This window comes from Cuculus canorus, chromosome 5 (assembly GCF_017976375.1).
Source record: "Cuculus canorus isolate bCucCan1 chromosome 5, bCucCan1.pri, whole genome shotgun sequence".
Taxonomy (NCBI): Eukaryota; Metazoa; Chordata; class Aves; order Cuculiformes; family Cuculidae; genus Cuculus; species Cuculus canorus.
The window spans coordinates 16,094,164-16,115,653 of NC_071405.1; the positions used below are offsets into that span (position 1 = coordinate 16,094,164).

The 21,490-nt window shown below is 52.1% G+C and overlaps 4 protein-coding genes across 4 annotated transcripts; 2 read left to right on the forward strand and 2 right to left on the reverse strand.

Annotated features, from left to right (window-relative positions):
- Positions 1-152: 152 nt before the first annotated feature.
- LOC104063349 (proto-oncogene Mas) lies at positions 153-1,699 on the forward strand. The gene is made up of 2 exons (XM_009565514.2): positions 153-318; positions 518-1,699. Exon 2 carries the CDS (start codon positions 568-570, stop codon positions 1,543-1,545), a length of 978 nt encoding a protein of 325 aa, XP_009563809.2. The 5' UTR covers positions 153-318; positions 518-567; the 3' UTR covers positions 1,546-1,699.
- A 5,335-nt stretch (positions 1,700-7,034) lies between these two features.
- Positions 7,035-7,949, reverse strand: LOC104063350 (mas-related G-protein coupled receptor member X1). The gene has a single exon (XM_009565515.2). It carries the CDS (start codon positions 7,947-7,949, stop codon positions 7,035-7,037), a length of 915 nt encoding a protein of 304 aa, XP_009563810.2.
- On the reverse strand, positions 7,908-13,836 carry LOC104063351 (proto-oncogene Mas). Its single transcript, XM_054068724.1, has 3 exons — positions 12,564-13,836; positions 9,120-12,178; positions 7,908-8,050 (listed from the first exon to the last, which is right to left on the reverse strand). The coding sequence occupies exon 2, from the start codon at positions 12,150-12,152 to the stop codon at positions 11,172-11,174; it is 981 nt and encodes a 326-aa protein (XP_053924699.1). The 5' UTR covers positions 12,153-12,178; positions 12,564-13,836; the 3' UTR covers positions 7,908-8,050; positions 9,120-11,171.
- A 4,477-nt stretch (positions 13,837-18,313) lies between these two features.
- Positions 18,314-21,350, forward strand: LOC104063352 (mas-related G-protein coupled receptor member H). Its single transcript, XM_054068723.1, has one exon. It carries the CDS (start codon positions 18,527-18,529, stop codon positions 19,598-19,600), a length of 1,074 nt encoding a protein of 357 aa, XP_053924698.1. The 5' UTR covers positions 18,314-18,526; the 3' UTR covers positions 19,601-21,350.
- Positions 21,351-21,490: the final 140 nt, after the last annotated feature.

Consider the following 21,490-nt stretch of genomic DNA (forward strand, 5'->3'; position numbering starts at 1 on the left):
AGGTTCCTTCTAACCCAAACCATTCTATGATTCTATGAAGACGGTAGAAGGAAAGGAAGGGGGTGATGTGGCCACTCCCTACTGACAAGATCACCATCCACAGGACATGTGAGAGGAAGCTGTCACCAATATGATGAGGTGGTGAGGGGAGCCTCTTGACCACGGGACGTGATCTCCAGCCAAAGATCTGCTCCTCAGGCACGAGACCAAAGCAGATTGAAGTGGCCACAGCAGCCACCACCCTCTTTCTCCTGGCAAGTCTGGGGCCCCTGTGTGCTGGAGCTCCTGCAGCAGCACTGTCCCAAGGAACAGCAGGAGGTAGGAGGCTGGAGATGGGCAGGTGGGAGATGCCTCCTGGCTATGGAATGTGCTGGAGGGGTGGGAGCCTGTCCTGGGCACAGCAGGGCATGGGACCTTCCTGATGCAGCCTGAGGCTGGCATGGGTCTTTGGGGAAAGACAGTGAGTCCTGGGAATGCTGCTGTACTTCACATCCTTCTCCTTCCTCATCTCTCCTAGGAGGTGTTGGGAGAAGGAGAAGGTGGCCACCCAGAGCAGGGTCATTTGCTATGGTGGAGACCAACACAACGAACCTCTCTCTGACCTACATGACTTCTGGATATGCAGCTTCACAGGCAGTTAATCGATCTCAGTGCATGACAGGAAACAATAGGGTGTTAATAACTTCAAGTGTCTGTGTTGGGATTTGCCTGTGTGGACTTGTGGGCAACATGATGGTCATGTGGTTCGTGGGCTTCCAATTGAAGAAGAGTCCCTTCACCGTCTACGTCCTGAATCTGGCCGTCGCTGACTTCTCTCTGCTCCTGTTCCTTCTTGTTAGGCTTATATTGCATATTATTTCAACAGTCTATTGCATTGTCTCCTTCCAATACCGCCTGACCAATTTTATCCTGATGGATCTCTTTCTCTTTTGGTACTTTGCCAGCATGTATCTCCTGTCGGCAATGAGCATGGAGAGGTGCCTGTCCGTTTTGTTCCCAATCTGGTACCGCTGTCACCGCCCAAAGCGCTTGTCAGGCATCCTGTGTGGGGTTCTCTGGGCTCTCGCTGGACTTTTTGTTTCTTTGGTTTTCATCGGCTGTTATATCCCTTTGCCTATAAGCTGTGAACGCCTATTGCAAGGCATAAGCATTGTCAACTTTCTCATTTTCTCTTTATTCCCATTCGTTTCCAACATCTCCCTGTACCTCAAACTCCAGTGTGGCTCCCAGAGACGACACCTGGGGAAACTCTACGTTGTGGTCCTTCTCAGTGTAATCTTCTTGTTCATCTTTGGCTTTCCGCTCACTGTGGTGGTTTTCCTTGATCCTGTTTATTTAAACCTATTTTACCTCCACATTTCTTACCTGCTGGCATCAATGAACAGCAGCATCAACCCCATCATTTATTTCCTGGTGGGGAGCTGCCAGCAGCGACGATTCCACAGCTCTGCAAAGGTCGCCTTCCGCCAAGTGTTTGAAGAGAAAGCAGCGAGCGAGGAGGGGAGCCATGTGCCTGGGGACACTGTGATGGAGACTACTCCATAAGAACCTACTGGTGAGGACACCTGGAGCCTCACAGGCAGCCTGGGGGGTGGAGGAGCCTGGGGACACATGGCACAGACCCAGCACGGCACCGAACCGCCGGGGTTAGTCCCAGCACATGGACCGTGTTCCCTTTGCAATAACGCTCATTGTTCTGGCCCCAGAAAATAAACTATGGTTCCTTTTCCTCAACAAATGAGTTTGGTGGTGTTTGGGGGAGCACCTCCCGTACGATGACAGGCTGAGAGAATTGGGGTTGTTCAGCCTGGAGAAGAGAAGGCTCCGAGGAGACCTTATAGTGACCTTCCAGTACCTGAAGGGGTGACAAGAGAGTTGGGGAGGGACTGTTAGCAAAGACATGGAGAGATAGAGCAGGGTACAATGGGTATAAACTGGAGAGGGGCAGAGTTAGACTAGACATAAGGAGGAATTTCTTCACAATGAGGGTGGTGAGGCCCTGGCAAAGGTTGCCCAGGGAAGTCGTGGCTGCCCCATCCCTGGAGGTGTTCATGGCCAGATTGGATGGGCCTTGGGCAGCCTGATCCAGTGGGAGGTGTCCCTGCCCATGGCAGGGGGGTTGGAACTGGATGGGCTTTAATTCCCTTCCAACCCAAACTATTCTATGATTCTATGGTTCTATGATTCTACAATCTCTTGCCTTGGGAACATCCAACATGTTAAGTCCTAGGGGATCTTTGTCCATCTCTCCTGGCCGAGCAAAAAGGATTGTGGAAATGGGAGGCCAAAGGGGTCATGTGGGCATCCACCATCACCACCACGCCCACGCTGAAGTGAAAGGCTGAGTGAGGAGCAGAGGCGATTGCTGTCATAGGAAGCAACAGTGAGGCTCATCCACAGGGCAATGCGGCCTCCTCCAGCCCCAGAGACCCTCCTGTCCATGGAGACATCACGGCAGCAAAGTTGGCCATGCCTCTACATCTGCTGCTGTCCTGATGCAACATGGAGGCTGAAGGTTCCCAGAAGAACCGCTTGCTCCTGGAAGCTGATATGGATACTCTTGTGCAGAGAGGCTGGGTAGTATCTCCCACCCACCAAAACCCCTTTCCCCACCCAGCTGAACCGCTTTGCATCCTCCAGGCCTATGCGTGGCACTTCAGAACAGGATTTAGTAGGCACGGGTGTGGTGGGCTGATGGTTGGACTAGATGATCTTAGAGATCTTTTCCAACCTTAATTTCCAACTTAATCCAACTCTATGACTCCCAGAGCAGGAGCCCCAAGCCCTGTCCCACACTCCGGGCTTGGAGGGCTGCAGGGACACATCCAGATGTGATTTCACAAACATCTGCTGGGCTGATGCCTCTAGATGGCAGGAGAGGTGTTTGGATGAGACGAAGCATTCTTGCTTTTCTGCCTAGAGCCCCTCAGCAGAGCCAGCCCTGCACTGCCAGCTGGTGGGAAGAGGAGAAAACCCACGTCAGGTAGGGCTGCAGAGAAGCATTCTCTTGAAGTGAGAGCTTTCCACACTGTTTAATTCCACGGTTAAATCATTCTGAGAAAAGTATGGGTTCAAGAGAGCCACGGGAAGCAGCGCGTTAGTGGTGCTGGCTTTCATGCCAAGTTCACCCAAGGTGCTGATTTCTGGCTGTGGTCCAGAACACAGCTGGTTGCAACAAACTGTAGACAGATGACAAGACATTGCACGGTGGAGGCTGTCACCTCCCAGCTGGGGTCATCAGGGACTGGGCACCACAGTAAGCAGGCAGAGAATCTGCTCCTATCAGTCCCTACAGGAAAACAATAGAAGATTTTAAAACATGTTTCACTTTTCAAAACTAGTTTTGTCCTCAGGGATAAAAGTTTCCTAGCGGAGGCTTCAAACCCTTCTGCCTGACTTCAGCCAAGACTATGGTGCCCTGTCCACACCAGGGAGGGGAGATGGGGACAGCTGTGTCTCCAGAACAGGAACCAATTTGGGAAAGGAACTGTTTGAAGGTGAAGAGTGAGATTACATGGTGCAACTCAGGGTGTCTGATGCCAAAGATCACCTCTGTGATGGCAGAGAGAAGCATGGCAGGAGAAAATCAGCTGCAGAGGCTGAGACGGGAACCTGTTCTGGCACAGCTCACACAACACTCCCCAAACACGGCTCCAAGCCATGCTGTGAAGCAAGGCAGGGAATTACCAGACCTGCTGGTCTTGGCAAGTCAGAAACACCAGTTCCTGTATTCTCATTGCTCGCAGCGAAGATTTTGTAGTAACTCCACTGAACACACCTCTGTGTTCACCCAAAACAGCCTGAAATACGGAAAATCGTGGAACTAGATGTACAGGCCACTTGATTTTATAGAATCTAGGAGCACTGCCCTGTGTGGAGTGGTAGGAAGGGGGCCAACCTTTGGTTCCCCAGCTTCAGCATCAAGAGGAAGCCCTTCACTGCCTCCATTCTAAACCTGGTCACCCTCAGGAGGTGCTGAGCAGCTGTTTCAGTGACTGACCATGCATTCCAAAATCCCGATTGTGCTCACTTTTTTACTACCCCTAAATTAAATATGGATTTCCTTTTTTTTTTGTTTCCAACATGGTAACTCTGACCCCAAAGTTTGATGAATAAACAGCTGGATTTCACTGCACAGCTTGTCACCAGTGAACAAAGGAAGATGGACTCAACTCTGTCAGAAAATGGCTCATTTCTTCACATTCCTCCTCTTGTCTACGAGGAGGACAGGTACCTCTAGAACACGGTGCACCTCATCCTAAGGTAGGTGCCTGGAATAGTTGGGATGAGTCATCTGGTGACAGCACCAAGACGTCCTCGTTCATTCTGAAAGGGGCCTGGGCAACAAGTGACATCTCTCTGAGTTGTTTGCAGTTAGCAGAGGTGTATCTCACCGTAAGAAGCTCCAGATGAGCTGAAGTACAGCAGTGGAGCTGCTCACACGTTCTGAAAGCTTTCCTCAGGAACGACTGAGCCCACCAGCACAGATTCTCCTTGTAGGGTGAGGGGTTGAGGCCAACTGAGGCAGGCAGAGGTGGAAGGGCAGAGGAAGACCAGAAGGAAAGGACCTTGCAGCGTCTCAGCCCTGGGAGACTTCTGGGAAACATAGAGAAGAGACACACAACAGGGGAGATCATCGTTTTTGCAGGTGGCAGGGTTTCCTATTTTCACTCACTCGTTTCCCACTGGGAAGTTGTCCATCCTTTTCCCGCTGCCTTAAAGCTGAAGGTAACTAACATGCCACTGCTTTTAGAAAGAGAAGCTCAAGTATAACCCATGGTGGTGAGTCATGCTTTGAAAACACATGATGAGATTAGACATCAAAGCAGCATTTATTATCAGAGTTGTTTTACAGAACAGGGCAGGAGTTTTCCATGATTGAGAAGGGTTTTTTCCTCCCTGTCTCCCACTTTCCTGTCCTCTGGGAAGTAAAAACCTTCTGAGCTACAATCTGTTGTCCAGGAAAGGGCTCCCACCATCTGGGAGTGTCTCCCAAGGAAGGTACAGAAGGACCATGATCCTCCCGCATGATTTTCCTCCTTCCTGGGGTCTCCATTGCCTACAGAGCCATCCAGGCCACCAACTCTCCGAACTTCTTGGTTTTATCAGAGAGTTTTGAGTTTAGTTACCATGACTCTGTACTTCTGCTGCACCAGGTGATGGATTTTCGTTCCAGTCTGTAGCTCTGGGCTGAGGGACAAGCCAAAGGGCAGAGAAAATTCTGTCACCATCTTAGGTCCCGGACATCAGCAGTTCCTGGGTCTGCATTGTTGATGCCTTTTCTCTCCTCCCTGCCAGCTGCATTTTCCCAACCTTTCCCTTGTGTTCATACTAAAACTAATGCAGCCTGGTGGGAAGTTGCACCAGGAAACAAAATCAGCTCAAAGAGCAATAATTTGCTGGTGGCTTTGTTCACAGACAAATGAGAGCTGATGTACCCTTCCCACCTCCTTGACAGTGAGGGCTGACAGCCACGGAGGGGAGAGAGGAGCTGAGAAAACGCTGCCAGCACACCTTTTACACGGCAAATGCCTGAGCCAGGCTACAGGGAATCAGTCCTCATGGCCTCAACAGGGTCTTTTCCATCAGAAGTCCACAGTTTTCCTTCCTTCTTCCTTTCCCTCATCCTTTTTCACATGAAAAATCCAGCCTTGACAGAGTCTGCAGACAGGGCTGGGCTTTGGGGGTTGTTTAACTCTACTCTTCTTGTTGTCCTACATGAGGAACAGAAGCACCAGAAATGGATGCAGACCTCAGGTCAGGGTTGCACAACAACGTTTGCTCAACATACTCAGCCAGCCAGCCCGGAGGAAAGGGGGAGGAACCATGAGCGGCAGTTCCAGTCAATAACCCTTGTGTGCAGGCACCCCATGTGATGTGGAGACGCAACTCAGTTTGCAGAGAAGCAGATGCATTTCGGGGAAAGCCTTCCAGGGTCGATCCCAAACACATGTCTATTTGCCTGGGAACAAAGTTGAATGGGAAGGCTCCACATATTCTTCTCATGTGTCAGTGCTGGAAATGCACATGCAAGGGTTTGCCCAGGAATTGTGCCAAGTTTTCTCCTCCACCCGCACTCTGCTCTTAAGCAGAGGCACCAGAAAGTTCCCCACTGGCAGGAGCTGAGAGCCTCTGCAGCTCTGTTTTATTATTGCAAGGTGCAGCATAGAGCAAGGTCACTTTGGAGACAGGGAGAGCTCAGCACTGGTGGATTTTGACAGATTTAAAGCAAAGCTTGCAAAGCAAAACATTTTGATGGGGATTTCATGCCACCGTCCATCCCAGGCAGGAGCTCCTGTGCCACCCAGTTGTGGCATTCAGCTGCAACATGAAGGCCAACCGTGTCCTGGGCTGCATCAAAAGAAGCATGGCCAGCAGGTTGAGGGAGGTGATTCTGCCCCTCTATTCCTCTCTTGTGAGACCTCATCTGGAGTACTGTGTCCAGTTCTGGAATCCTCAACATAAGGAGATGGAGCTGTTGGAATGGGTCCAGAGGAGGCTACAAAGGTTATCCAAGGGCTGGAGCACCTCCCATACAAAGACAGGCTGAGAGAGTAGGGGTTGTTCAGCCTGGAGAAGAGAAGGCTTCAAGGAGACATTAGACCAACCTTCCTGAAGGGGCTACAGGAAAGCTGGGGAGGGACTTTTTACAAAGGCTTGTAGCGATAGAATGAGGGACAATGGGTATAAACTGGAGAGGGGCAGATTTAGACTAGACATAAGGAGGAGTTTCTTCACGATAAGAGTGGTGAGGCACTGGAACAGGTTGCCCAGAGAAGTTGTGGCTGCCCCATCCCTGGAGGTGTTCACAGCCAGGTTGGATGGGCCTTGGGCAGCCTGATCCAGTGGGAGGTGTCCCTGCTCATGGCAGGGGAGTTGGAACCAGATGATCTTTAAGGTCTCTTCCAATTCAAACTATTCTATGATCCTATGATTCTAACATGACCCATACCAAAACCATCATCCTCACCCCATCCTTACTCATGGGATGCCTCCAGCCTCAGCACCTTCTCTTACAGGGTTATTGCTGAGGTTTAAAGAGCTATTTCCACTGAGTTCTCTCTGGGAGTTTCTCCTGTGTTTTGGGGCTCTGTTACACCTTTGAAAGCCCTCTGGAAAGCAGCTTTAGCAGGGAGTGTGAACTTCTCTGCACAGGTCCCAGCCAAGAAGTAAATAAGAGAGTTGATGCTGCTGTTCACACAGGCCAGAGGGAAAGAAGCATCGAAAACAAAAACAGAAAAATCAAACAGCCTTAGCAAGAGCCAGTAACCAAAATCAGCAGTGAGGAAGGGGAAGACAACAGCTAACAGGACCACCACACAGAGCTTCCTTAGAGGGTATGGCCAGGAACAGCACAAGACCCTGGCAAGCAGGGTTAGAGCCGAAAATATCAAGGTAAGCACTGATAAGAGGTAGCTCAGGATGAAGACAATGAGCATTGCTGGGTAGAAATAGAGGGTCACGGCAAGCAGGAGGGCGAGGACCCAGAGCAGGGCACACACGAGCACCAGGAAGTGCCAGGAGCGGTGGCATGGGCAGCAGGATTGTGGGAGGACAGGCAATGACATCGTGGCACTGAATGCTGCCAGGAGGTAGATGCCAGCGGTGAAAGAGAAGAGGATGGTGATGTTCAACCCAGTTGTCACACCCTGGGGGCCCAGCCTGTCACAAAGGCTCTCTGGGACATAAAATAGCACAAGGGCGATGGTGATGGAGAGGAGGAAGGTGAAGTTGGCCATGGCCAGGTTGAGGACGCAGATGGTGATGGGGTTCTTGCAGACACAGGAGCCGAGGAACCAGAGGACGGCCCCGTTCCCCACCTGCCCACAGAGGCAGATGAGCAGCGTGACGGGGACTTTGCTCAAGTGACCAGCCTCACAATCGGTCCAGTTGCAATCATCGTCCTCATGTCTCAGCAGCCTGTGACGCCAAGTCCTGTTATATTCCATCTCACCAGGCTGGTTCCAGCAAGCAGGATCAGTTCTTTCCATGGCAGGGAAAAATGTGCTTATTACGAAACCTCTGCTGCTTCTCCTTCCCACTCACACAGCTGGAGGGGCAAGATGAAACAGAGACATGTTAGCAACTCTGCTCTTCCCCACACTAGGCTTTTCAGATCTTTGCGGCCATGCTCCAGCTGCCATGTGGAGGAGAACAGAAAGAAACGAGGGACAGGAGAGGTGGAAGCCAGGAAGTGGTTCTGCACTCAGTTCTGGAGTTCTCGGCACAGGGAGGATATGGAGCTGTTGGAGCGAGTGCAGAGGAGGCCATGGAGATGATCCAAGGTCTGGAGCACCTCCTGTCTGAGGCCAGGCTGAGAGAGTTGGGGGTGTTCAGCCTGGAGAAGAGAAGGCTTCGACTTATAGCAGCCTTCCAGTAGCTGGGAGGGAGGAGGTGGGGCTCCATGGGGCTCCAGGAAAGCTGGGGAGGGGCTCTTGATCAGGGAGGGCAGGGATGGGATGATGGGAATGGTTTGGAGCTGAAAAAGGGGAGACTGAGATGAGATGTTAGGGAGAAATGTTTTGCTTTGAGGGTGGGGAGGCCCTGGCCCAGGTTGCCCAGAGCAGTGGTGGCTGCCCCATCCCTGGAGGTGTTGAAGGCCAGGTTGGATGGGGCTTGGAGCCCCTGATCCAGTGGGAGTTGTCCCTGCATGGCAGGGGGTGGGACTAGATGGGCTTTGAGGTCCCTTCCAACCCAAACTATTCTATGATTATGAAATGGGTGTGAAACACCTGATACAAGAGTGTGTACAGAAGTGGAACAAAAGCTAGGGAGATACCTCCTTCCTGGTTTTGGACAGAACAGATCTGGAGGAGGGGAAATAATAAGATGAAACAACTGTCATTGGAGATGTCAAAGAGCAAGTGGGTTTAGGATTGGATGTGATAGGGATTCTCAGGTGTCTAATATTATGGTTAGCATTACTTAGCAGCTGGATTCCTTCAGTGGGACACTCGATTCAGTACTTCCCTACCACCCTTTTCCACAATATTATCCGGGAGACCACTATAGCCCCATCAGATTTGGTGCCCGTTGACCAAAAGGTTCAAAACTGATGAGGGGAGACAGTGATTAGGCTGAAAAAAAAAAAAAAAAAAAACCACCCAGAAAAGTCTGACCTTCTTTCCTCTCACAGCCTGGAGAACTTCACTGGAGCAGACTCGCTGCAGACTCACATCACCGAGCACTCGCCAGCTGCCACCCCCGGGATTGGATCTTCAGGAGGTTTCCTGGAAATATCACTTGGGAAACGGGACCAAAGCCTGCCTTGGTGAGCCTGCAAAGTGTCCAGCGTGGGGTCTTCTTCAGATCCTTTCACAAACCACTCTTCTCAGTGTTCGCCAAGCAGGTTGTGTTTTCGAGGGTTCTTGCAAACAAGGAACGATTTCATTGCATTTGATACTATCAGGATTCTGATTAAAATCTACTCTTAGCTTTGTACAGGAAATGACTAACAAAAAGGAGTCTCAGAAACCAGACCTATGGGAAAAGCAGATTGTCTCCGTGTCTGGTTCCTCTTTCAGTTCATTTTAAAGCAACCTCAATCCCAAAACATTCATCTCGCTGAACCGGCTGAACTTTTCTCCTCTCATTCCAACCGTGCATCTTTAGGACCCCGCCTTACAAGCTTGGCGTGGCTCCAAACCTTCTGTTTCTGATTCGGATCTGGGGTTGCCACTCATATGTGATGATTTCACACCAAAGTTTGACCTTCAACTATGCAGTTTCCAAGAGCACACGACAATGAGCATCAAGGAGCTGAATAATAAGATCTGTGCAGGGACCAGAGCACATGCAGATGGTGGAGAGGTGACTTCAGATCTCAAGATTTCAGGAAAATCAGATTAATTAATCCCGCCCACTTGGCTTTAGCCATCTAAAGTTAAGGGTTCCATCTGAGACTTCTCCCACACTCCAGTTGTGGTCACTCAGCAGCCTACAAAGGTTTTCTCAGATCCATAGAATTCCTAGAGGGCTGAAGTTAGGTGAGATGAAGCTAAGTGAGATGATTCCTACCCATAATGACTGTGGTGGTGGTGAAATGTAAAACAGCTCCTGTTGGACCTGGGAGCAAGGAGTGCTCCCGCTGGGAACTGGCACGGAAAGGGACCCCAGGACCAGAACTGCATCCTTTCTTCCTCCCTGATGCTGTGTTTGTGTCCTCAACTACAGAATCTCACGTTCCCTCATCAAACCAACCCTCTCAAGTGCGAACAGGTCATGACAAGGAAAACATAGAGGTACATCAGCACGATGTTGTGTGACACAACTCTCACTGCTCCAACTATCTGTGTGCTCAGCAAAGGAGCAGAAATACCCAGGATTTCTCAGCTTCTGCTTCCACGGGCACCATCTTAGAATCATGGAATGGGTTGGGTTGGAAGGGACCTCAAAACCCATTCAACCCCCTGCCCTGGGCAGGGATACCTTCCACTGGATCAGGTTGTTCCAAGCCTCATCCAAACTGGCCTTGAACATCTCCGAGGATGGGGCAGGGATGGAATCCTTTTCAGGGTGAAGGTTTGGCTGCTGACTGATGCTCCCAGCTCCATGAACCATACTGAGGTGGGTTTTCTGACAAACTGTGGCACAGGAGAACATCAAGCCAGAGAGAGCTGAAAATGTCATATCTGTCCCTCAATCATCTCCTCAGGTCTTGGGGCTTTTGAGGGTCAAAGCAGTAAGTGATAGGTGCTCTAGTATCAGACACTAAGGTCCCAGAAGAGGGCAGAGGCAGAGGACATCTCCATGCTGGGAAGCAGACAAGGTACAGGAGTACGGCTCTGTTAACCCTGTAAAAAAAATGATGCAGGACTTGCTGGACCACAACATTTCAGCATTATAAACTAGCAGGAAGTGTGAGGGGACTGTCACAACTGTGACTTTGGGACCAAGCAAGGACACTCCATGGAGCCAGCATGGGAAGAAACTGCCATCACCAATAAGTTACATGAAACGCATTTTTATTACAACAACTTAACAATAAGTTCAAGGTGGGAACCAGCCCTGCCCTGGGAAATCTCCACTGTGACGTGTCCTGGAGGATGCATGACTATCCACCACCCGTCCTGCTCACCCAACCAAGCAAGGGCTTTGCTCCCATGGGTGCTGGCCCGGTGAGCAGAGGCAGGGCTGCCCCTCTCCAGGTGCCAACCTGCAGCCAGAGGGGTTTAGGCAGGAATTTCCATCACAGGGGTCTCCCCCATCTCCTGGAAATCTGCTCTATCTTCAAAGACCCTCTGAAGAGCCACTTTGACGGATCCCCTGAACCTGGACTTTCCGCAGCTCCCAACCAGGACGTAAATAACGGGATTGATGCTGCTGTTGAGAGCGGCCAGTAAGAGGCAGATCTCAAAGACAAAATTAATGTAGACAAAGAAGTTGAGGAAGATCTGGACACTCAATGGGATACCAAAGAGGAGAAAGAAGAAAACAGCAAAGAAGATGACAACATACAGCCTTGCTGTGTGGTGTTGCCAAGACCTATGCCTAAGCTTGATGAAGAGGATCACATTGGAAAGAACCATAAAGGGAGTGAAAAAGAAGAAATTGAGAAAGCACAAGGTTGCAAGAACCGTCCAGCAGTGTTTAGAGTGACTCAGGTCACACACAAAGTACACCAGCCCGGCGAGCACACCGGCCAGGGTCCACAGCAGGCTGCACATGATGGCTGACAGGAACTTCGGGCGGTGGCATCGACACCAGAATGGCCAAAGGGCACCCACACACCTCTCAACGCTGATGGCCGTGAGGAGATAGAGGCTGGTGCTATACATGAGCAGAACCATGGAGTGAAACAGTGGCAGCGCCCGCAAAACCTCTGGCTGAAAGCAGCTGAGCATCGGCATATGATATATCACAAGGAAAGCTGATGTGCAGAGGAGAAAGCAGGTGTCCGCAATGGCCAGGTTCAGGAGATAAGCAGTGAAGGGGTTCCTCTGGATGCGGAAGCCGAGAAGCCAGAGGATGGCCCCGTTTCCCACCAGCCCACACAGGCAGACGAGCAGCGTGATGCTACCGGTGATGATCTCAGGGATGTGTTCTGCAAAGCATTTGGTCCCATTGTGTCCATCCCCATAGACCATGTTCTCCATAGGTGCTGGGGACACTGTACTCCAGTCACAGATCGTGTTGTTGGGATGGCAGTCCATCTTCCTTCTTTCTGTCTTGTGCTTCCCTGGAGAAAGGCAAGAGATGAAGGTAAAATTGGTGACTATTATGTGTCCAGTATTGTGAAAGTCCTCTGGTCATTCAGACCTCCTCCATGGGCTGCAAAACCTGCAACCCCGACAACACAAGAACTGAGCACGGAAGAATGGAAGCAAAGCCAGGGGTGAGGGAGAGGGAAGGGGAGGGGAAGGTAAAGCTTGGGCCCAGGTTGGCAGAAGACAGGCAGAGAATTGAAAGAAGAGTAGAAGGAGAAAAAAAAAAAGCATGCAATCATATGCCCTTTAAGGACTGAAAAGGGCTGAGGAGGTGACTGGGAAGAATGGAAAGACCAAGGAAGAACAGAGCACATGCCCCAGCGACAGGAGCAGAGGTGAGTCCCAGACCCCTCTCACCAGGCACAGGGGGGTCCAGTGAGGGTAGAGTCCTTGCACAGCCTTGGTATCCCAGAGCTGCAAAGTCCAGTCCTCTCTGTCAGGTTTTACAAAGCTGCCACACCAAAACTCTCCCAGATGAGATCTGACCAGCAGGAACTAGGTAGCTCCATGATGAGGTTCCTCCAATGGTCCACGTGCAGGCTCCAGTACCCTGTCTCTTCCTCAGCTTGAGGCCAAATGGGCTCTGAGACCACGGTCCTGTGGTTCTGCTGAGCAACGGGCAGCTGTGGACATGCAGACGTGCCAGGGCTTGGTCACCACCTCTGAGAGCAGCGGAAGCAAGTTGCCAAAGAGTCACCCTCACAGGACGGGCATTGCAGACCAATCTGCTGGTTGCCTCAAACACTTCCTCTTCTCAACTGTTCTGTTGAGCGTGACATTCTTGTCTTCCTTCTCATTCGCTTCTTCTCATCTGCACCCAGCTGCAGCGTCCCTGAGACATCAAGTGGTTCCCATCTTATGAACGTCTGCTCTTTGCTGTCACATAGAAACCACCATCAAGCTCCCTGTCAACCCATCAACCCTGAGGACACGATGTTCGACATAGCGCCTGATTGCAAGGGCTGACCTGGATGCCTCCATCCCTCCTTGTGGTGGTGGGGGGGAAGCAGGATGGTGTGACACACCCAAGGATGACGCAGACCAACGGACTTGCAGTCTCTGACACCAGCGGGCGGGCGCCTGCTCTGTGCACCATCCTCACGTCTCACTCCCACTGAGATTGCAGGATGCAAGAAAACGCCAATAAAATAGACCATTTCAGCTATAAGTAAGTAACAAATCATTGTTGTTACTATTATTAACGTGATAAATAATGTGGAATTATTGGGAAGATCCCTCCAACCAAGTGGTTGCACGCCCATCTGGGTGGACATTGGGCAGGCCTGTGCAGGAGTTTGGGATCCTGGTTCCTGATGGGGTCCTGGCGCACCGTGGGACAACCAGCATGGGAACAACGGTGATTGTTGAACTGAGCACCCAGTCATTCATGTCAACCTGTGGCAGCCCCTTAGGCATCCAAATATCTGGTTCTTCACCAGCCTGGCTGTTCATAGCTCCTACTGATGTGGTGATAGACGTGTTGGGGGTGAAGGTGACAAGTTCCCTCATGCGGTTGTCCCTAAAGGCACCTTTTGGCATCATTTTAAAATCATAGAATCATAGAATGGTTTGAGTTGGAAGGGACTTAAAGATCATCTAGTTCCAAACTCCCTGCCATGGGCAGGGACACCTTCCACTGGATCAAGGTGCTCAAAGCCCCATCCAACATGGCCTTGAACACCTCCAGGGATGGGGCAGCCACAGCTTCTCTGGGCAACCTGTGCCATGGCCTCACCACCCTCATTGTGAAGAAATTCCTCCTTATACCTAGCCTAAGTCTGCCCCTCTCCAGTTTATAGCCATTAAATGCTCAGCTTTCTTCTCTCTGTGAGAAAAAATAGGGAGAAAAGGACAATGTTAAGAAACAAACTCACAGTCTTTAATTAAACCTGGAGGCTTGCCCACTCCAAAGTCATGCAGATCTCAGCTATAACCCCCTGGGCAGAGCCATGAGTGACCTCCTTCCAAACCCTTGGCTTTTGACTGGTTGCCGTGACAAGGAGTCAACGCATTTGTGTTAGGAAGGCTTTCATCAGGCAGCACAGGGTATCACCTCACAACGTCTCCGCTGTGCATCACCTTTCCCTTGCCAGGACCACCACGGAAAAGACTTCATTTTCTTCTTCCTGAAAGTCTCTCTGATTTGCTTTGTGCCACCTTTTAGATCACTAAAAATCCCCCGAAAAGCAGAAAGTGGAGTTGGAGTCATTCTTTTCCCATCTCAGCCATAGCCAGGGCCAGCTTGACAAAACACCAAACCACAGGAACATGTGTGAACTGAACTTAATTCCTCACCATTCCTCTGTCTGCAGCTCCTGCTGCGCCGCTGGGGACAGCTGGAGCCTGGGCACTCATTTCCTACCAGAAATATCTTCCTACAACCCACCCAGCAATCAAAGACGATCCATACAATTAGAAGACATTAAAACAAAATTATAAACAATTCCAACAGGGTTGTAACAAAAATAGATGATTGATAACAAAGGACAATCCTTTCACCCAGGAACTGGCCTGGGTTGCCCAGAGAAATCATGGAAGCCCCATCCCTCGAGGTGTTGAAGGCCAGGTTGGATGGGGCTTGGAGCCTCTGATCCAGTGGGAGGTGTCCTTTTCCATGCCAGAGGGTGGAACTGGATGGGCTTTAAGGTCCCTTCCAACCGAAACCATTCTATGATTCTATGATTGTTTAAACATCGTAAGAAAAACTCAAGTGTCTTATTGAAGAGCTTCCAAGCATCCCAGTGAACAACGACTCTGCCAAAGCCTGCAATAATTACTGATACCATCTCCAGCTCTCTCACTGTCTTTGCCCCAGATGTCCTTCTAACCACAAGTCCTTTGGATTAGCTTGCTCCAAATTCCCCCTCAGCACATTCCCAGCATCTGCTCCGGCAGTGGACAGGGTGTCCTAGCGTGGAATCCTCCGTCCACATCCTCCAAATGTGCTGGGAACAGTCACCCACTGGAAGAGCGTGGGCAATACATCCTGACAGCTCCTCCCTGGTTTCTCCTTCATCCTCTGCAAAAATCAAGGCAAAGGCAGCTTTTCCAAGCTAAAGTGATGCTAGGATTAGCTAAAAATGTCCTGGCCTGGCAGTAACAGGCTGTGTTAAGTGCAATGCAGCTGTGCTGCAGCTCCATCTCCCTGTTGCTTCCAAAGCTTCTGTTCAGCCAGCTTTCCACAGGCCAGTGGGAAAGCCTGATCCTGTACTTTCTTAATCTATCTTCAGCCAGGGTGAACTGGCACGGGTCTGCAGAACGGCACCTCCTGGCTTCTGTGGCTGCAAGCTGTGCTTCAGCCTGGAGAAGAGGAGGCTCGGAGGAGGTCTTATAGCGACCCCCCAGTACCTGAAGGGGGCTACAAGAAAGCTGGGGAGGGACTGTTCATAAAGACTCGTGGTGATAGGATGAGGGGCGATGGGTATAAACTGGAGAGGGACAGATTTAGGCTTGATGTGAGGAAGAATTTCCTGAGAGCAGAGAGACGCTGGAACAGGTTTGCCCAGGGAAGTTGTGGCTGCCCCATCCCTGGAGGTGTTCAAGGCCAGGTTGGATGGGGTTTTGAGCACCTTGATCTAGTGGGATGTGTCCCTGCCCATGGTTGGGGAGGGGTGGGGGGTGGAACTATATGGTCTTTAAGGTCCCTTCCAACTCTAACGATTCTACGATTCATCACCCCTTCTCCTCCTCCCTGGAAGCCTGAAGCTGCAGGCATCATGGCTTCGTTCAGCTTCAGGTGAGACCCGTCCCAGCATCCATCCTCAATGGCACAACAGCATCGCAACGACACTCACTTCCCAGGTGCTTCTCCTCACTGGAACTTGTCCAGATACCATTCTGCTTTTGTTTTGCCTTTCCCCAGCATAGGAATCTTGCTGGGAGCACCACGTGAACACTTGGTCCTGAGGAGACCCTGGTGTCGGGCAGCAATTCCTGGAAGTGGGTGGGGAGATGTGAGCTTTTGCAGGAATGCAGGGGCCAAGAAAACCCTTAGATGCGCTCCTGGGGTCCCTTTGCAGAGATGCAGCACAAACTTATGTCAGTAAAAGGCTGAAAACCTTTCTATGCAACCGAGGGGTGAGGCTGCTGGCATAAGGTTGGTTTTCTTACAATAAAAACAGACATCTGGGGAAAAACTCTACGTCAGGTACAAAAATCTTGCCAATCGGTGCTAATGAGCCATCTCTGCCGCTACAAGCAGCGATGCCTGCACTTGTAGGAGAGAAGGTGTTACTGATAGGAGAGCGATAAGGAAGCCGCCTGGGGACAACCTGGCTGTGTGTCCAAGTAGGGCATGGTCCCTCTCTTCCGTTCTCCTTGCCACACTCTTCTCAGAGGAGGAGAACTGGGGCCTCTGCACCCTCAGGAGACCCAAGCAACTTGTCTCTCCTCCAAACAGAATCACAGAATCATGGAACCATAGAATAGTTTGGGTTGGAAGGGACCTTAAAGATCATCCAGTTCCATCCCCTTGCCATGGGCAGGGACACCTCCCACTGGATCAGGGGCTCCAAGCCCCATCCAACCTGGCCTTCAACACCTCCAGGGATGGTGCAGCCACCACTGCTCTGGGCAACCTGGGACAGGGCCTCCCCACCCTCACAGCAAAACATTTCTGCCGAAGATCCGACATTAATCTCCCCTCTTTCAGCTTAAGCTTTGTGTAAAGGATTCTTTATGTTTCAGCACAGTCACAGGCTGTGAGATAAGGTTTCATTTTGCCACCTTTTATAATCATTATAAAAGCTGAGTTCCCGGACTCTGCCTATGCAACTCAGTCTGGCTTCACGCCCGCATTGCGGGTGACAGGACCTGCTCTGGTGACAGCGTTCCCAATGAAGAAAGGGACTTGGATATGAACTGACTTTGATGCAGAACCCCTGCAAACAACTCTGCCCTTCCCAAAAATGCCAGAACTGGAATTGTTAATGGGATAAATCAGTACCTTTGAGAGTCAGTTTTAAGCAGCCAAAGGCAACTGCAGCAAAGAGCCAGGCAATCAGCTGAGCAGCCAGGAGAGAAGCCAAAAGCACCTTTCAGTTCCAAACGCACCATTGTGTGGGAGAGGCTGGGTGCTCCTTGGGGTGGAGAATCCCTCCAGAGAAGCTCTTCCACAGCTGAGGCAGCTGTGAACCTCACTTGATGGCCCAGAGTTGTCCTTTTAATTACTAACAGCTTTCATTGCACTGGTGATGAGTATTAGCAATAATTACTCTGGGCTGTAAATGCTGGTGTCATTGTAACTGGGCTGAAACAGCCGCTTGTTGTCCTTCATTGGGTCTGTCAAAGCCTGCACGGGACTGACAAGAAATGCTAATTTTTGGCTCCAGTTTAAACATTTCTTCCCATGGGTGGAAAGGAGGTTTTGGTGGTGATCCCCATGTCCTTCTGAGAAGGAGAGTAGATTCCGAAAAGCACCTGGTCACCTAACACGTACCACCAACACGACCAGCATCACCATCACTGCAATCATTGTTGGTGCCACTAGCGCCTCCAGCACCACCAGTATCACCATCATTGCCAGCATCGCTCTCTGCCACAGGAGGAAAAATGTCCTCTCAGGGACAATGAGCTCTGACGAGCTACAGCCAGAGGAGAAACCTGCCAGAAGATGGAAGGGAATCGGCGAGCGGGTCATGGTCCGGGGAGGAGTGTTTCTAATTAGGAGGAGATGAGGAGCCATTCACAAAATGCTGCTTGCGGCTCTTTTGGCAGAAGACACTTCCTTTGTGGGAAAAACATAGCAAGATAAATAAAAATAAGGAAGTGGAGCTCTGACGTAGCTGCCCTTACAAAACCGCTCCCAACTCCCCCACGAACCCACTGTGCCTGGAGGAGCAGCGGGTGCTGCTGAGGGGCACTCCAGGAACCGGGCACGGAGAGGAGACGGTGGGACAAGAGCAGGGAGCTCCTGGCAACCAGGGGACGTTCTTCTTTGTGCAACTCTCCTGGGAGGATCTGCTTCAAGATATGGATGCCAAAGGAGTGTGAGGTGCCAAGACATCGACGCTGATCTGCCCGAGCCCATCTGGAGAGACAGCCATTGCCTGTTGCGTTCCCAAAGCTGACAGTTAAGTGCAATGTTCTTCTCCATCCCTACCCTACCTTCCTTGCCTCCAGCTTCCACTGACAGCACCTACGTTCTTCCCACCACCTCCTGGTGACTAGCAGAGCTCCCCCGTGTCCTGTCCTCACTGCCCTGCCCTTGCCTTCTGCATCTCCTGGTGAACCTGCCTCTCCCTCTGTTCCCGTCTCCCTCCCTCTCTACCCCACCATGCCCACCACTCCCATCCCCAGCACGCCCTGCTTGCCCTCCACTGATGCCTTCCCAGCACAGGGAGCTGGTGAGGGACTGCATGGCTCAGCCTGGGCTTCTCCAAGGTGCTAACCTGCTGTCCACTCTGACCACAGCCAGGGAACGCATTCCACAACCTCCCCAGCATCCAACCATGGAAGGGAACCTCAAGACCTCACCTGCCGTACTACCCACACCAACAACCAATGGAGAAGATTCATGCAGGATAGAGGTCACCAACATGGCCATAGATGGTGTCACACTGCTCATCTGCCTCTGCGGGCTGCTGGGTAATGGGGCTGTCCTCTGGCTCCTCGGCTTCCGCATTCGCAGAAACCCCATCACCATCTACATCATCAACCTGGCTGTCGCTGACTTCACCTTCCTCCTCTTCATGGTCACCTCATCCCTCCTCTACATGATGGAGAACGCCTCTTGCTCTCCTGTTGAGCTCCTGATGTACCTGAGGTCGCTTTTACTGCTCTCACTCTTCTCCTACAACATGGGCCTGTACCTCCTGACGGCCATCAGCATCGAGAGGAGCGTGTCCATCTTCTGCTCCAGCATCCGCCAGTCCCAGCGCTTGTCAGTCGTGGTGTGCGTCCTGCTCTGGGCCCTCTCCACCACCATCATTGCTGCAGTGACTTCTCTGTGCCTGTTGTTCGACCACGAGCACTGCCGGATAGCTCTCATCTCCATGTACATCCTCAACTTCCTCATCTTTGCTCCACTCATGGTCGTTTCCAGCACAATTCTCTTCATTAAGGTCCAGTGTGGCTCCCAGCAGCACCAACCCAAGAGGTTCTATAGCGTTATCTTCCTCACCATCCTCTTCTTCCTCCTCTTCGCTCTTCCTCTCAGCATCTGGAATTTCCTCCAGCAGATCAGCTTCACCCCCATGGCCACCCAAGTGGTTTTCCTGCTCGCCTGCATCAACAGTGGCAGCAAACCCTTCATCTACTTCTGGGTGGGGAGCTGCCAGAGGTGTTGCTCCTTGGTGTCCCTCCGAATTGCCTTCCAGAGGGTCTTTGAAGAGCCAGAAGACAGCAAGGTGTGCAGCAATGACACTACGATGGCTGTGCTGGCCCCAGACTGTTGAAGCCTTTCCACCACTCTGCTTACGGCCCTGGGATGTTGTCTGAGGGATTCCTTGAGTAACCAGATCAATAAATGCCTACAGTGTTCTCCCAAAGTCACCCTCATGTGGTGGAATTCCATTCCCTGCAGAAGAGGAGAGCAGGAACATCACCAAGGTCATTGTGAGGAGGAGGGATGCTCTGCGGGGAGGGTGTTGGAGTTTGGCTTTCCTTCTCCCTGCCAGACCTCCCCAAGTTCTGAGGAGAACGTGTCCTTGAGGACTGTGTTCCCATCTCACATGCTATTGGCTTTTCGGATGAGTGTTGCTTAGGGAAAATCTGACTCATGTACGGAGTGGAGGTGAAGCCCATTCAGCTTCCTGAGCTCCTCCCCCCATCCCACCTCACTGAGCTCTGCTCCCCTCTCACCTCCAGCAATACCAGCAGAGAGGACCCCTGCCCCTCACCAGGCTCCAGCAAAGCCCCACCACCCTCCCCTCCCACCAGTTCCTGCATCTCCTCACAGCCTGATCCCAATAAACAGCATAGCACGCCCTGATCCACCTTCACTCCGGCACCATCACTCACCACCTGCATCTGGGGGTGACCCTGGTGTGGACAGGATGGGCCCAGGGGACAGCGCTGCCCCCAGACTCGTTTCTTGGTGTCACAGCCAATGTCTCCCCAATGCTTTATTTTGTGAGCCGGGCCTGAGGGTAAAGGACTCCCCTCTGGAACAGGAAGTGACGCAGGCCCAGGTTGGCCAGGGAAGCTGTGGCTGCCCCATCCCTGGAGGTGTTGAAGGCCAGGTTGGATGGGGCTTGGAGCCCCTGATCCAGTGGGAGGCGTCCCTGCCCATGGCAGGGGGTGGAACTGGATGGGCTTTGAGGTTTCTTCCAACCCAAATCATTCTGTGATTCTATGATTCTGGAATACTGCTCCTCCTGGCTCCACGGGCTGGAGCGTCCCTCCTCCTCCAGCAGGCTGGGAGGGTGTACAGCTTGGAGAGAGAGAGTCCCTGGTTCCCAGCCTGGCCACCACCTTCCAGGAGCAGGGTCCCCCATCCGCTGGCTGCCACAGGCTCCATGGGGCATTACTCGCCACCCTGTGGCTCTGCCAAGGTCTCAGCCGGTGGGGCACAGTGGTGGGGAGAGCTGTGGATGCGCAGGAAGATGATGCCAGAGCCAGCAGCTGGGTGAGATGGCTCCAGACCAGATGTCATCATGCCAAGTCTTTGTTGCCCCCAGTGCCATTGTGGAGGCAAAGGAAGGGACCCATCCTCGGACTGCCCTGGGGACATGCCGAGCTGCCCCACTGGCACATCTGGGGCTGGTGCTGCTCCTGTCCTGACAAGTATGGGCCCCACCACCTCCCCCAGCCCCGAGCCAGCCCCACCACATCCCATGCCTTCCCACCAGCTCCACCACCTCCTTTTCCCTCCATCGGCGCCCCCACCTCCCGCACCCCCCATGCAGTCCCACCACCTTCCACAACTTCCCACCACCTCCACCACAGCCCACAACCCTCATGCCACCTCTACCACCTCCTCCACCCCTGGCCAGCTCCACTATGCCCCACACCTTCCCACCAGCCCCACCACCTCCTGCAGCCACTGGCCATCCCACCACCTCCCTTTCCCCACACCGAGGCTCCAGTCCCTCCCCACACGCTGCTCAGCCCAGGAGCCCCAGAAGGGTCTGGGGGATGTTTCTCAGGAAGACCCCACCCACAGCCACAGAGGAACGAGCGAGACACTGGAGTCGGGGCATTTATTGGGGCAGTGGGTGTGGGGACAGGGAGGGACGGGTGGGGAGGAAGAGGGACAAGGTGGGGTGGGAATGGGTTGGGATGGGCATGAGCATGGGAAAGGGCAGGGATGGAGATGGGGATGGGACAGGGATGATGTGGATGGG